Source organism: Xiphophorus hellerii, chromosome 5, assembly GCF_003331165.1.
Source record: "Xiphophorus hellerii strain 12219 chromosome 5, Xiphophorus_hellerii-4.1, whole genome shotgun sequence".
NCBI classification, from domain to species: Eukaryota; Metazoa; Chordata; class Actinopteri; order Cyprinodontiformes; family Poeciliidae; genus Xiphophorus; species Xiphophorus hellerii.
The window spans coordinates 31,949,453-31,964,551 of NC_045676.1; the positions used below are offsets into that span (position 1 = coordinate 31,949,453).

General features: G+C 38.6%; 1 protein-coding gene across 3 annotated transcripts in view; it reads left to right on the forward strand.

Annotated features, from left to right (window-relative positions):
* LOC116720360 (noelin-2-like) overlaps positions 1-15,099 on the forward strand; it is a 55,741-nt gene that overhangs the window by 20,214 nt on the left and 20,428 nt on the right. For 2 of the 3 annotated variants that reach the window (XM_032563585.1, XM_032563584.1), the window contains 2 exons: positions 394-414; positions 915-1,070. In XM_032563585.1, coding sequence (XP_032419476.1) covers positions 394-414; positions 915-1,070 — 177 coding nt within the window. The remainder of the gene's footprint in view (positions 1-393; positions 415-914; positions 1,071-15,099) is intronic. The other variant, XM_032563586.1, reaches the window with a different exon arrangement.

Genomic DNA, 15,099 nt, shown 5'->3' on the forward strand with positions numbered 1-15,099 from the left:
CCGAGCCCTGCACCCCAACGTTCCAGGAACACACATCAAAAACAGTCGCATTCAATGACATAAAGGAAATGTCAGTTACTAAGTTATCAAGCTACAATGAAAAATGAATGAACTTATTATAATAAACAAAACAAATTGGGTGGGGTATCTGTGAACTATAATACACATGAACAGTATAATAAATAAATAAACTAATAAATTCGGTGTCTCTCACATATACATAACAAACATAATGGACAAATTTAAATAGAAATTCTGTGGTGTTGTCGGGATCTTTGGTTTGGTGTTTTGTTACTTTCTGTGCTCCTTACTTCCTTTTTTAGATTGGATCAGCCAAGTTGCTGTTCTTATTCTGCTTCTTCTTTTTTTATGGCTCTTGGCAAACAACTTAAGGTGCATTACCGCCACCTACTGGTAACCATGTTTTTGTTTTACTTTGGTTCAGTCCTTTCTTAGTGTTTCTAGTTTATTATGTTTATTTCTTGTGTCTAGATATTCCTTGTTTCTCTAGTTTAACTATGTTTCTTAGGTCTAGTTATTCTTTAGTGCTTTATTTAGTGCTTTACTCTCCCTCGCCCCGTATGCCACTTTCTCTCTCTCTCCTCTCACCTGCAACCCGTTCTCAGCCATCTGTTTCTTCAGTAATCAACCTCCCCATTACAGCTCATGCTCAGTTTCTCCTTGCTGGTTCCTTCAGTCTAATCCCATTTTCTCCCCGTTACGCCGCCGTAGTTTTTATGCTGTTCGTTATTTCCTGGATTCCTGTGGTTTTTGTTCTACTCTGGCTCACTGCATCAAAGGTGCCAACTAATTGGCTTAAACTAACCATGAAAAAATTCCAGCATCATATTGCACAAACTAAAAAAATTATTTTATTACATTAACATGTCATTTGTTCATGTTTTCACTGTCAGGTGCAGAATGTGAGTCAGTCCATGGAGGTGGTGCACCTGCGAACATCAAGAGACCTTCAGTATGTTCGAGACTCTGAGCCGCTGCTGAGGGGAGTTGATGGTCACTTACACACGTATGTGGCCAGTCCCCGCACTCTAACTTCTAAGACCCTCCAGGTATTAAAAAGACACACAAACATGCAAGTAGTTAAACAAACGCTGCACATAAAGAGTCAGGTTCTTAGGCACATGCAAAGTAAAGCAGTCGCTGCAGGGAATACATAACCTTTGGTGTGAAAATATTGATTTTACATATGCCAAGCCCAAGTTTCCTGCCTGCACTCTCTTTTATCAGGGATTTTAGCAGAATTAGCCTTGATATTTGCCCTACTTTTATTGACAGAAATCTAAATATGTTCAACTTCTTAATTTGGACCTGTTATTTTCTGCAATGATATCGCTGGGAAACGCCTGTGCCATCAAAAATATTCCACATTTTATCGATATTTCTACAGAGTAAACATGACAGGTCAAGATTAAATACAGCATTTTGTAGTATGTTGATGAAATGTTGGGTCGTTGCCTGTATGGACTTTAGTTCTACCTATAGTTCAGTTCCTGTTTGAGTTGTGATACTTTTGTTTTGATTTGACAATTTCTTTAACTGTCAGTGCAACGGCAGCTTAACGGTAATCAAGACAATTTATAAAATGTCTTTTAACAGACATGTATTTTAACAAGGTATGTTTTTAAAATGTAAATAAATATTTTTTAAATATTGTGACTTAAACTGTGCATTTGTTTAATTATATGCTAAACTAAAGTTAATTGACATTGTAAAAATTATTTTAAGTTAAAATTAATCAGTAAAGTATGCTACAACTAATATGGCTTGACTTGATTGCAATACCTTTATTTCTTTATCAGTCATTTCTCTAATCCACTCACCCCTGCAGTGGTCTATTAAAGGCCTTTCTGTCAGACTAGAATATGCTTTGAAACCCAACAGTAATCAAACAGTAACAGGGTTCATATGGGTCATTTTAAATTTAATAATGGCATTTTCTGACATTATAATGCTAAAATAAAATTTAAAAAATTACCTTCCCGAATACCAAAACAAGTCCGCAGCACTTTAATGCAGGGTGATGTAAAAACAGCAAAAAAAACAAACAAAAAAAAACAACAGACGCATAATAAAACAGAATCACAGACAGAAGCCTTTGGCGTCTGATTGGCGTGAACGCTGACTGAACAAAAAAGACAGCATTAACTAATCCTGGCTGTTAGCCTGGTCTGGAGCAGACTAGCAGCACAAAATAAATCACCATGGTAACATATGTGTTGCCGCTTTCGTATGACAGAATCAAGGCTTAATTAAGCCAGGATATCTGGCAAATCCTGCCTTAATCGGCTGTCCTAGCTTTGTGAAGCAGCCGTCTGACAGTCTGATCTGATTTTAAAACTATAAATGTTGACCTGAGCTAAAGCTGCTTCAGGTTAATTCAGATGAATTTCAAGATTTAGACATGACAATCAAGAAAAGGAAGCCTTGAAAATGTAACAGTCATTTGTCAAAAATAAACCAAATAACAGCATTTTAAATAAAATACCTGTTGACTGCAAAGCATATTTGATGAGTACTATCAGATTATACTCATATTTATTTATATCAAAATAAATATGAGACACAACTAGTGAGGCATTGTAAAACAGGTATACAGACTTCATCCTGGTGATGTCAGCTCTTTTCATCACAAACCATAAATACTTTATGTATCTAAAAATCTAACAATGTAAAAAATGCATGCGGAAATAAACCTAGTTTTTCCAGTTCAGCTACTTGTCTTTGTGCTGAGCACCAAATGTCTAAGAATAAATATACCCAAGGTAAAGGTAATTTTATTTATATAGCACATTTTCAGCAACAAGGCAATACAAAGTGCTCTACAGGATTTACAAGTGAAGGTTATCCTGCAATAGTCAGCCCCGCCCACTCCTCACTACTTCACAGGGCTGCCTACTGACCAGTTCTCCGTCTAACAGGTCCGGAAAATCTCTGAGACCTGGGTATTACCCTAAAAGTACTCTATAAGAGATAATCTATTTAAACTGGTGGCGAAAGTGATTCGTCTAGCTCTAACTACCTCCAATCCAGAAGTTATGACCCTTTACAGTTAAGAAACAATCAGCTGAGTAGCCCTCGCAGCTGCATAATTCCAATAACCACTTCTGTTAACGGTAGCTCACTTTCTAAATCATAACTTGCACTTGGAACCGGTTAGATTATGTTTAGTGACTTAGATGTAAGTCCCAGGGTCATTATTTAATCTCACCAAAGGAAATTATGAAGCCTCCTATTTACTGGAATCATGTACATTAGTTTTACCTTAATTAAAAGAACTGTACAAAGATTAAATGACTCTATTAATTCCAATGTCCACCAACCTCATTAGAATTTTATAGTATAAATTTATTAAGCAAGCTTAAGCAGGGATATGCGACATACAAATCAATAATCAATCGTATATAATTCAAAAACAGTGTAATAAAATTTACATGTACAATCATACTACCCTGTCTCCTTTCTCTAACTTAAGTCGCACGTTCTGAAATGGAATTTCAAGGAGCAGATTCAACTCATACCCAGACGATGGTGGATCTTTTGGCAACAGGAATTTCTAGCATCCTTGGTTGAGGTCTTTGCCTTGTGTGGAAAAATCCTCCTTAGAAAGGAAACAAAGCAGAACGGGTCCGAATCCTTTTGCAAAACCCAGTTCCTCATCCCTGAGGGACCTTTGTCCTTCCTCCAAGTCTTGTTGCAGAGTTTGAAATTGCTGGGTCGAGACGAAACCAACGGTCGAATAAAGAACCAGAGATGGGGCGATGGGACCCAGTCCTTTCTTAGCGGTGTGAAGTCCGAGCTTCCCCGTGGTTCTGAGGTGCGGTCCGTAGCTCAATCTGTTCCTGCAGGTTGTCTCTTCTTCTGCGCCGCCGGACTGGGAACAACTGGTTCCTCTTTTCAGCCCGTTTTTATACATTTCTCCACCATGTGTGTGTATGGGGGGGTTTGGTCTACGTGACTTTCTTCACATCTGCTGTCTCTCATGAAAAAGTCCCCACATTTCCCAACCTGTTTTTGCTGACCGTAGTGGAAGTTCCCGTACTTCCCCATTCCCCGTTGCCTCAGCCAAACTCACCGCACCACCCATCCTGTGCGCCCTGGCCATCTGTTCAGAACTGCTTGCGACATTTCCTGTTATCAGGGCTGTACTGCATTCCTCTCTTTTCTACAACTCACTATCATTTATTATAACTCATTAAACACATTCAACCTGTTGTTAAACCTGTTTGAATTGATTTCAAATGATCACAACTTCATATTCATTGACAATAAATCACATCTTTCTCTTATTATTAATCATTAACATAATCATTACATAGTTAAATCATTACAGATCATTAATCAGAGATTCTTTGCAGAAAGTTATTGAGTGATTACTTATACTCATATTATTCAGACTTATTCAACTTAATTAACTTTTAATCAAACTACAAGATTACTTTATTCCTTCCAAGCCATTATGCACCTTTTTCTGCGTATACCTGGAAAGATCTCATACCCTTATGCCAGTTTTCTTGACACAAGGAAATACAAACAAAAAGAGCAAAAGAAGAAAAAGCTAATAATGTTGATCCAAATTAAGTAAACTAGATACTCCTATTTGGGGTTGGTAGATAAGTTTCCATTAGATACTTAAAAGTAAGTGTCTAATGGATCATGTTTTAGAGTTAAGCCCAAAACTATTCACACTTCCTAGCAAATTTAGATAGAAAATCATTTTCATTCAAACAAGACGTTTATTTCTGATTGGAAACAAGAGAACGATCTCTCAAGATAAAGTAAAATAATACAAAGCCATGTTTTGCATGTTTCAACTTGTACTTAATTTTTTTGTGATGAGGATCTAGTCTTTGAGGATAGAAGGCTTCCTTGCCATCACCTGGATTTTTAGCTCCCTCCCCATGCTGAAGTCCGGTCTCTGAATGTGTCTCTCATGAACACTGTTAGGACTTCATAAGAAGAATGCTGGTAAAGTTAAAAGTTCAAGTAAAACCTGAATCTGCCAGAGGTACAAAAGATTCAGGCCTCACTCCACACATTGTGGGTGATTCAGTGGGAAGGTTAGTCATCTTGCTATTTGTGTGTTGTGGGTTTGATTCCACCTTCCCCCTGACAGAGGCTGATATGCAAAGAACCACAAGTTGCTTACTGATCTGCATATCAGTGTATGACTATGCATGTGATTATATAATGTCTGAAGAAATACTTTCTTTATTTTTATCCCTGCTGAATATATGCTTTGCATGTTTTTATTTAGAAACTTTTTCTTTCAGGTTGAAAGAAAAGCATCACTTTTCTTTCAACCTGCTGTATCAACCACAATTTGATCTCTAACAAAACCAGGACACCATGGACTTCTTTTGGTTTGGTCAGCAGATAACTATTACTTAATCTCATGCTACCCACAGAAAACACTCTGTCTGCTCTGATGAAGATTCACTCACCTTACGTCAATTGCCTGAAGTTGCTGGCATAGGAGGGGAAATGACTGTATCTTCTCACTGACTATTTAATCCTGAGGGAGTATTCACAGAAAGCATAACGAGTAATAGTACTGTAGCATAGTCGTTCTGCAGTAGCAGCCCCCACTAGCTCTAACTGATGCAGCCTATTTCATTTCCAATGCATATGCATTATGTTACATAATGCATGTAATGTTAAAGAAGAAACCAAAAATGTCATTTGCATTATTAAAAAAATATAAAATATTCCAATTAGCTAAACATTTAAAGCTGTGAGTCAAATTACACTAATCACAAATATGTCAGAAATTACAGCAAGCATCTACAATACAATACACACCAGTGTTTCAGTTATTTCACTCTGAACTATGAAGACTTCATCAGGGGCAAAATATCTTCCTGGATGATGCAATGGTGTAAAGAAAAACTTTGCAAACAATGGCGTCTCTGCTAAAGTCCAGACCTCTCTTTGGGATACTAAGCCATTTTTTTCAATGTCTTTGTAAATGAAAAGTGTTCATCATGTCATTTTCAAGGTATTCCTCAAAAAACGTGTTACTGATATCATGCAATCAAAATTTTTAATGTATTACGTATTTTCCAGGCAGATAGGCCTATTTTAAAAAACAATCAAAGATATAACACAGCTGTTACTCTGGAGGCTGGCACAGAGTATCTTGTATGGGGCAAACTTCCCAAAGGTACAAAGTTATCACCTGGTTTGACTGTGATGTCTGAGCCCATGTCATCACATCACGCTCCCCGTGGCATTTTGGTAGCGAGAGCTGTGATACCGCTCTGGGGAGACAGGTTAGTTCCTCTCAAGATTTTAAATGCTTCCAGTGGTCTTGTCACCGTATGTAAGAATGCTAGACTGGCCGATATATACACCTGTCTTGCTATGGAGGACCTAGATATACAAGATGTAACATGCTCATATCAGGCCACCTCTGTCAAACTCACTGATGTTGATTCTGCAGTAGAAAACAATGACAATATACAGGAAAGACTGAGAAGTGCTGGGAGTGGTCAGTGGACAACTCTGCCCCTGTCTTCACCCAAGAGTGCTAAGAGCACATATGGCCCCCCTGATGCTTGAACCTGGTGTTTGTTATGGACAATCCATGAAGAGCACAGAGGTCCAATAACAGAACACCACTCTGGTTTAGATCAGGGTGGCCGATCCTCCCAACCACACCCCTCCAGGTCTCACTGTCATTGCCCATTTGAGTGTTGAAATCCCCCAGCAGCACAAGGAAGTCCCCAGGAGGGGCACGCAACAGCACCCTTCCAACTACTCCAAAAAAGGTGGGTAATCTAACCTGCTGTTTGTCAAGTAAGTACAAACATCAGTCAGAACCTGTCCCCCCACAAGTAGGTGAAGGGAAGCTGCCCTCTTCACTGGAGTGAACCCAAAAATACAGGCACCAAGATGGAAGGCAAAAACTATGCCCACTCCTTCTCTGCTCCTCTCACCATGGTCAACTCAGCAGAACCTGATCCAAAGTCCCCAGGCTCCACTTCCTCAGTGGAAGATGTGAAGGTGGGATTGAGGAGGTTTTTAAAGTACTCTGCCCAAGTCATTCTTCATGACCTCTGTGAACTTCTCACAGACCCTGGTTTTACCTCATCGACCATTCGAGATGCATGCCTCTTGCATTGCCAGTACCCATCAGCTGCTGATAGGTCTCTATCTTCAGCTTGACAGTATCCCTCCCTTCTGGTGCCCATGAGCTGATTCTAGGGTTGCCCTCAAAACAGGCACTGATACCTTGTGGTCACAACTCCAACAAGTCTCCTCAACAATGGAGGCGGGGAACATGGCTGACTCTGTGTGCCATGTTCCACCCACTTCCTCCAAAATGTGTCTGAAGCACTATCTTTGTAGTTGGTTAGTGGTCACTTTGAGCCCAACACTAAATTTGTCCTGCCCTTCTGTTGTCTTTTCATAGATGTAAATGTACCCATTATAGCAAATGTCAGCTTCACAGTCGATATTTGAAAGTGATGCCCGGTCATCCTCAGCCTTAAACACCAGATATGTTTAAAGGCTGCTAGTGTCAGAAGTTGTTGTTTGTCTCCAGCAAATGACTGAGGACAGACGGTACAACTGAGTTCCAGTTTTTGCAGGAATTTCAAGGACTGGGTCAGGAATCACAGGATATCTTAAATCGTCTGGACTGACTGACCATGGGAGTATCAGAGTCATCACACCAGTGTCTTTGAAAAAGCATTTTGTCTTTATGTTAGGGTTTCAGGTGTCACAACATTCTGCAATTTCACACATATAGCAATTTAGAAGAGTAGTTGTATTGTCCTCTCATTGTTCCTTTGGTAGGGGAATGACAGGACCAAGTTTACAAAAACTATGCAAAGACTTCTGACATTGTTCACAATAGTCAGCTGTGTACAGCTCACAGTCTATGTAAATGACATATTGCGTCAGATAGTGTAACATATAAAACAAAAAGACTCCTGACTTGTCCTCAGTTCATAATGCTATGTGTTGTGGCATTCGTCCAACAGTTGAAGATTGAATTGGAAATTTTCAAAAGTACATGGTTGGCTCAAGATTAGCATCCATGCTGTTAAAATCATCTGTGTCATTTTGAATTTCTTTTCTTCTGCTGAAGAGGATTCTTCTAATGATAAATCCTCAGAGATTTCTTCAAAATTTGTTACAACTTCCTTGCTGTCACAGCTTGGAGTCACATCCAGGTCCAGTATGTTGTTGGGAAGACTGGTAAAGACATTTATTTGTAATATCTGTGTTGGCAAAGATTTAGCTGTGGTTGTAAAAATAACTCGCAAACCTGTAAGCAAGCAAACACATCCAGGTCCATTTGGTCATGAGGAACATTGACACTTTCAAAAGCAACAAAGTCTTCTGATGCCTTTACTGTCAAATCCATAATTGTGGTTTTGACGGTAACTTTCTCACCCTTAGAGGAATCTTCCATGTCTTTTTGGTCTTCAGGGTTCAATGTCAAAAGCAAAGTATTTTCATCTCTCGTCCTCAGAGCTCTCTACAAGGACATTGTTGCCTCTTGTGCTATATCCTAACAACTTTTCAACTCCCTTCGTAACAAGAAATCCAAGGTCCCATCACAGGCAAAATTCCTCTTGACTTGGTGTTCAGTTAAAATGGTTTGTAAAGTCAGTTTGAAGTCGTCTCTCTGGGATCGATCTACCTCCAACCAAGTTGAGAAGCAAACTGAGAATTCTTGTATCTCTTTGAACATTTATGACATCACTGACATCACACAGAGGTTCTCATGGATACGATGATGTCAAACAACCTTTGTCAGGTTTTTGTTTGTTTTAGTTGCTATGGAAACACACAGAGTTATGTATGGTTACTGGCATCTAGATTCATAAATGTGAGTCAATAAATGTGTGTAAATTTAAGTTTTGTATTTGTCCTGTTTTCCAACTCATACATACATGTAAAAAATCATAATTTGTTATATAATCATAAACAGTATAGATAACAATGTTTGCCCAATTTTAAAAACAAAAGAGATTATTATAAATTTCAGGAAAAACAAGATTAGATCAAATCCTATTTCCATCACTGGAGAACAAGTGGAGGTGTGTGAGGAATATAAATACCTTGGTGTTCATCTGGACAACAGACTGGACTGGAGAATCAACAGTGAACCGTCTATCATATGATGGTATTATCTGCTCTATAGAACAGACTGGACTTCCTGAGGAAGTTAAGATCCTTCAAGGTTTGCAGCAAGATACTACAGATCTTCTATAAGTCTGTTTTTGAGAGCATCATCTCTTCATTGATCATTTGTTGGGGCAGCAGCTTCAGAGCAAAATCTGCACAAAGGTTCCCTCTGATAAGGACCAGTTGATTTTAATGTATACATTTTAAATTAGGTTGTGCTTTTATTCTTTTTACACTAGTTATTACTTGCATTTTCATAAATGCAGGTAATAACTATGTTTCATGTCGTTCAGTCAATTTGTCCCAAACACAGAGGCAGAGAAGATGTCACAGAATAACCTGCAATTCATCCAATGTGGGCTTTGATCGACTTCAAACACAGCCACACCTCTTAGAAAACAATTATGATGCAGAAAACCTGATAGTCAGTCAGAAAACAGGCGTTCCAATATCCATCAGGGGTTGCCTACTCATAAAGCACCAATTTGACAGCACATGCAATATGCTACAGAAATCTCATTGTGAATCTGTGATATCAGAAAAACATACATATTTTTGTAATATTACTCATGTAAAAACTGCCACTGCATTGTGCCTCAAGGGCATTTTAAAGCCCTTGTGGCACAATGCACATCAGCCCGGCATTCATTTAGTCCTGCCCAAAAGCTTCTCTTGGATGTAATCTCTTTAGATGTAGCATTGACCTGCAATAATAAAGTGTTCTTTAGAAGATTAGTGCAGACTGTGGTAATGCATTATTCAAAAGCTGTGGCACAAATTTTAATTTAGATGAATTATCTGGAGTAGTTTCTTAGTGTCTCTGTATCTGACAATAATGCAGATAACAGTGAGTGTTTTAAATATGTTTTTATCCCATTTTTAGTAAGTTGAAAGTGAAAGATATAGACAGGAAAATAACTGATCCTTCCTCTAAAGTCTGCTATTTAATCCTGTGAATCCATGTATTGTGCAGGATCCCTTCTGTTGTGCATCAACTTTGTTTTCTATTTGTTTTTGAATATTTTGAATCAGTTTTATTATTAATCAAATCTAAACTGAGCTAGATTTCTAAAAAAATTCTAGAGTTCTAAAAAACTGTTTGTAGCTTTCAGTCTGGCAAACTTTAAACCCTGACCTTCCATCCACTCACCGTGTTGGGAGTGACCTGGTCTGAAAATATGTACTTCCTAAACTGCGAAGAATCCTAGAAAAGATTAGTTAATTTTATCCAACTACAAACCCAACGGCAGGCTGCAAGCCAGCCCTGAGCTGTTCACAGGGTTCTTCAAAACTTCTTGTTTTGAAGTGTATGAAATCTTAATATAAAAGAATGAAGTTATGTTTGAAGTTAGCGTTCTTAGTCACACAGGCAAAGACTTGTTTATTCATGCATTAGTTAGTTCTGGTTCTCTAGAGCATTTCCTCTCTCAAAGCTTATTTTTAGTAGTTGCATATTTTGTGCTTTGAAACTTTTTATATTGCAAACAAATCAGCATGTGTGTTTTACAGACTGAAAAACACTCAGATGCATTATTAGCTCTCTCACAATACCACCTCAACTGAACTTTACTGAAGTAGATTTGGAAGATTCACCAAATGCACCGCCTAGTGGATGGGTGCAGGGCAAAGACGACACCAACAGGGTGGCTGTGCTACCAACACCAAGCATCCATATATGATGAGTAGGGAGTCGGAATGTGTTGCATGGAGCTTTAATTTAAATTGTTTTATTAAAAATGCAGTAGGTTTGTAGAAGAAACCAAAAGTGTCATTTGCATTATTAAAAAAATATAAAATATTCCAATTAGCTAAACATTTAAAGCTGTGAGTCAAATTACACTAATCACAAATATGTCAGAAATTACAGCAAGCCTCTACAATACAATACACACCAGTGTTTCAGTTATTTCTCTCTGAACTATGAAGACTTCATCAGGGGCAAAATAACTTCCTGGATGATCCAATGGTGTAAAGAAAAACAATGGCGTCTCTGCTAAAAGTCCAGACCTCTCTTTGGGATACTAAGACATTTTTTTTTTATGTCTTTGTAAATGAAAAGTGTTCATAATTTTATATTCCCGGTATTCCTCAAAAAACATGTTACTGATATCATGCAATCAAAATTTTTAATGTATTATGTATTTTCCAGGACGATAGGCCCATTTTAAAATACAATCAAGTAACTGTTACCTTCAGATTTTATACATTTCTTGTATATATTTGAAACATGACTTTCCAGAAATTCAACTTTGCTATTTAACACCTTGGAATTGGGCCTCTGTCTCTTTAAGAAGCTGTCAAGAAAATCCGAGCTCATCCCACTTCCCCATGCTGGAGATTTTAGTTTAACAGTAATAATAAATAAAGTTATCTTTAAAATGAATCACTCAAGTGACTTCTAGGCCCAACAGTAGACTTAGGTGTCAATAAAATAAATCTGGTTGTGTGTGTTGTTTTTGTCTCCAGCAAACTTTGCTTTAATTCTACTTTTTTCTATCTAATCATAAGAAATCATAGTCAGACAGAGAGAGTCATGAAACAGGAAAAGCAGGTTTCCTGGAAAAAGAGGAAGTTAGTTTCCAGCCTGCAGATTTATAAAAATAGCTGAGACTATACCTTATTTCAAAGCATGAAAGTTTTAAAGAATGAAATCTAAACATTATTAGTAACTGGATAAGATTCAAAGTAAAATACTTATATTAATATTGGTTTACTTGTAATAATATTTACACGTACATTTGTGAGAACACTTACAAGAAAAACAAGTAACTGTAACTTTGGTATCAAATAATTAGAATCATGGATTATTCTTGGTTTCTTTTCAGAAAAACATCTGTAATAACTCACATTAAGATTATAATAAGTATAATTAATAAGTTATGGTTATAAAATCATAAATGAATGATAAATCAGAGAAGCTGAAGAAAATAAATGTGATATAAATGTGATTTTGACATTGAACTTGAAATGGTGTAAAAGGTGTAACTGCAATTAAACATCACTGATATGTTGGAGGTAGAGAGTAGGTGAAAGGTGAAAGGCAAGGAACTAACAGGAGAGCAGAGATGATCAACGCCTTATTTAGGTGAAAGGTTGTGAAGACAACGGACATAGGAGGTTGAGCAACCCTGAGACATTAGCACAGACATCAGGACATAATGTCTGTAAGACAGTGATGGATGTGAGGTCATCTGTCTAAGCAGTCAGCCAATGAAAACGCCCCAAAAGGGTGGATAAACCCTATAAAAAGTGGGTGCAAAAGAGGAACCTTTTGTTGGATCCTCCGGGCAGCTTCGAGCCAAGATCGAGATGGACAAAGAACTCTGCAGCTGAAGAAGAGCCGGGGCCACAGAGCCGAAGACTGTCCTTCTCATGGAGACCAACCGGTCAGGCCCACAACCTGTGGCTTCAAATCGCACTTCTCTCATCGGCTGGGTTCAGACCCCAAAGACAAAGATGAAGATAAAGACAAAGGCAAAGACAAAGAAGAAGAACTGGTGCCTTTTTTCCTGCCAGCACCAAGTCCTGTGTGACCTCAGCCTCCATGCGGAGAAGAAGCTCATCAGACCTACAGAGATCCCTGCCTTCGCTGATCAACATCTTCCTCCTGCTGCAGGACCTTCTTCATCATCAGGCCAGGTCTGGGGTTCGAAACGTCAAACTCCGTCCGTCTCTCTCAAAGGTTCCCTTTTTTAGTTCTCAGTGTCAGCAGTAGGGAAAGATAGACTAGATGATTGATTTTACTTATTTGATTATTTCTGCTACTGAATTAAGCTGTACTGACCCTTGCAAAACTGCCTTACTAATAAAAATATTTAGCATAAAGAAAATCTAAAAGATGTTGTGGACATTCAGTTAATGAGTCACCTTAAAGTTCTTTGATGGTTGTAAAATAGCTATGATGTTTGATTCTGGAGAGGAAAAAGTTTAAAATGTTTTTAGGTTGCTGGTAGCCCAAATTTAAAACGTCATCCTTGGGACTCGCCCGAGTCACTAAAACCTACCTGGTTCAATAACAAATGCAAGTTGTAAAATAGAGAACGAGCGACCGTTAACAGGTGTGCTCTGTGAAACTAGTTGGCTGTAGGCTGCTCAGTCTGGCTAATTCACAGGGGGAAGCAGGGTGGGACACCTGGATGTTGGCCGTCAGAAACCAGGCGAATCGTTTCTCGAAACCAGCTTAAACAGAGTTTACTTCAGTTCTGGACAGGGTAAATCCCAGCAGATTTAGGAAACTCAATTAACCCGTTAGAAGGAGAGCTGGTAGCACATCTCCCCTCTCAGAAGAGGAAGTATGAGAGTGAGAGAGTAGAGAAAGGAGGGGGGGGGTGTTGCGCAACAACAAAGCTTTTTCTTTCCTAAACGCCGGCTTCAGTATGTCACCGCAACAACATTCCTCTATTAAGCATTTAACAATGTTTTATCAGCGATTGACATAAAATTTGTTGGTGATGAGCTCAGCAGATGTTCAGTTATACCAGTTGTTTGCTAATCACTTCTGCTGCTAGTCTGAAGGAGCCAAGTGGGGGAGTCGCAGGGAAGGGGAGCTCTGTAATACAGACGCTTAGAGGGGAGATTCAAGGATTTCTCAAACCTGCATGAAAGAATCAAGGCAGCACTTAGGTGTGTTTTATTTTTGTTTATTTCCTTTATTTAACCAGGTAGACCCCATTGAGATCTGGATCGTATTTTCAAGAGGGACCTGGTGAGAGCACAATATTATCACTTGTCGTGAATCTCAAAAAAGTCAATTTTACATAATATGGCCAATTTAATGATGGTTTCTTTCCATAACCCTTAGTGCAACACTGGAGCATGTTCAGCCTCAGAAGTGTGATAATTTGCATCACAGGTCTTTAAATTTTAGCTCCAAGCAGGAGGAGAGACCTACATAGTGATTATATAAACAAAGTTAAGTCCCCACAGCAGGAGGAACGTAACAGACACACAACTCGCCCTTAATTCCCCAAATATAGCTTATTGCTGCCTTCCCTTAAATCCATTTGCCTTTCATCTCTTGCCAAGCATCATCTAAAAACCAGGGGGTCTGTCCTTGGTTACTTTATGCAGCTTGTCTGTGTTTGTGTGCATATGCATATGTGCTTGATGCTCCTGGGGCTGAGGAGGGTTCAGTCATAAGCTTTTTGCCTTCGCACCATGTGGCAGAACGGCTGAATATTTATGCCCAACTAGAGTAGGTTTATCAATAACTAAACAGTATTTCTACACCACAGAGGAAGCGATTGAAGAGCTGGAGGTCAGAACAATAAACAGAAAGAAAAAAAGGCAATGAATGACATGAAAAAAATTGGGCTGAAAATATTTTAAACTTGATAGAGTGGAGGGAAACAGTGAGCATAACTGTTCCCACAACAGTTAGTGAGCATAACTGCTGTGGGAACAGTAGGACTTAGACTGATTGGTAAATGTCTTTCCTTGATTTGTCGCTGTGTTTATTTGTGTGTGGGAGTTTTGCTGTTCGGAGAAAATAATGACGCCTTTGTCTTCCCACTGAAATGTCTTTTAAACTCCCTTTTGTTTTGAATATGAACTCAGAATCCTTTCTCCACACAGCTAACTGCTGTGCAGAAATTTAAAGACAAAGAGGCATCTGCATAATCTTACTAGCACACAATATTAACCCTTCATCCTTCTGCAGTAACACACAGTTACTTCCTATATATAATTTATACCAATACTGATGTTCATTAAGCTGTTTGTAGACTAAAGTCAGATTTCTTTCTGGTTCCTGATTCATCTGCTGTGAGTTATAAAATTTAAATCACAAAGCTTTATGCTTTTTATCTGGGTCAGAGCAAACTGTAGTCCAGCCCCTGCATATTCTTTTCCGGTACATTTTCCATCTCCTTCTGTGGGATTTTGAAGTGTTCCCAGGCCAGATGGAACGTGTATTCCCTCCAGCATGTTCTGGGGGGCTTT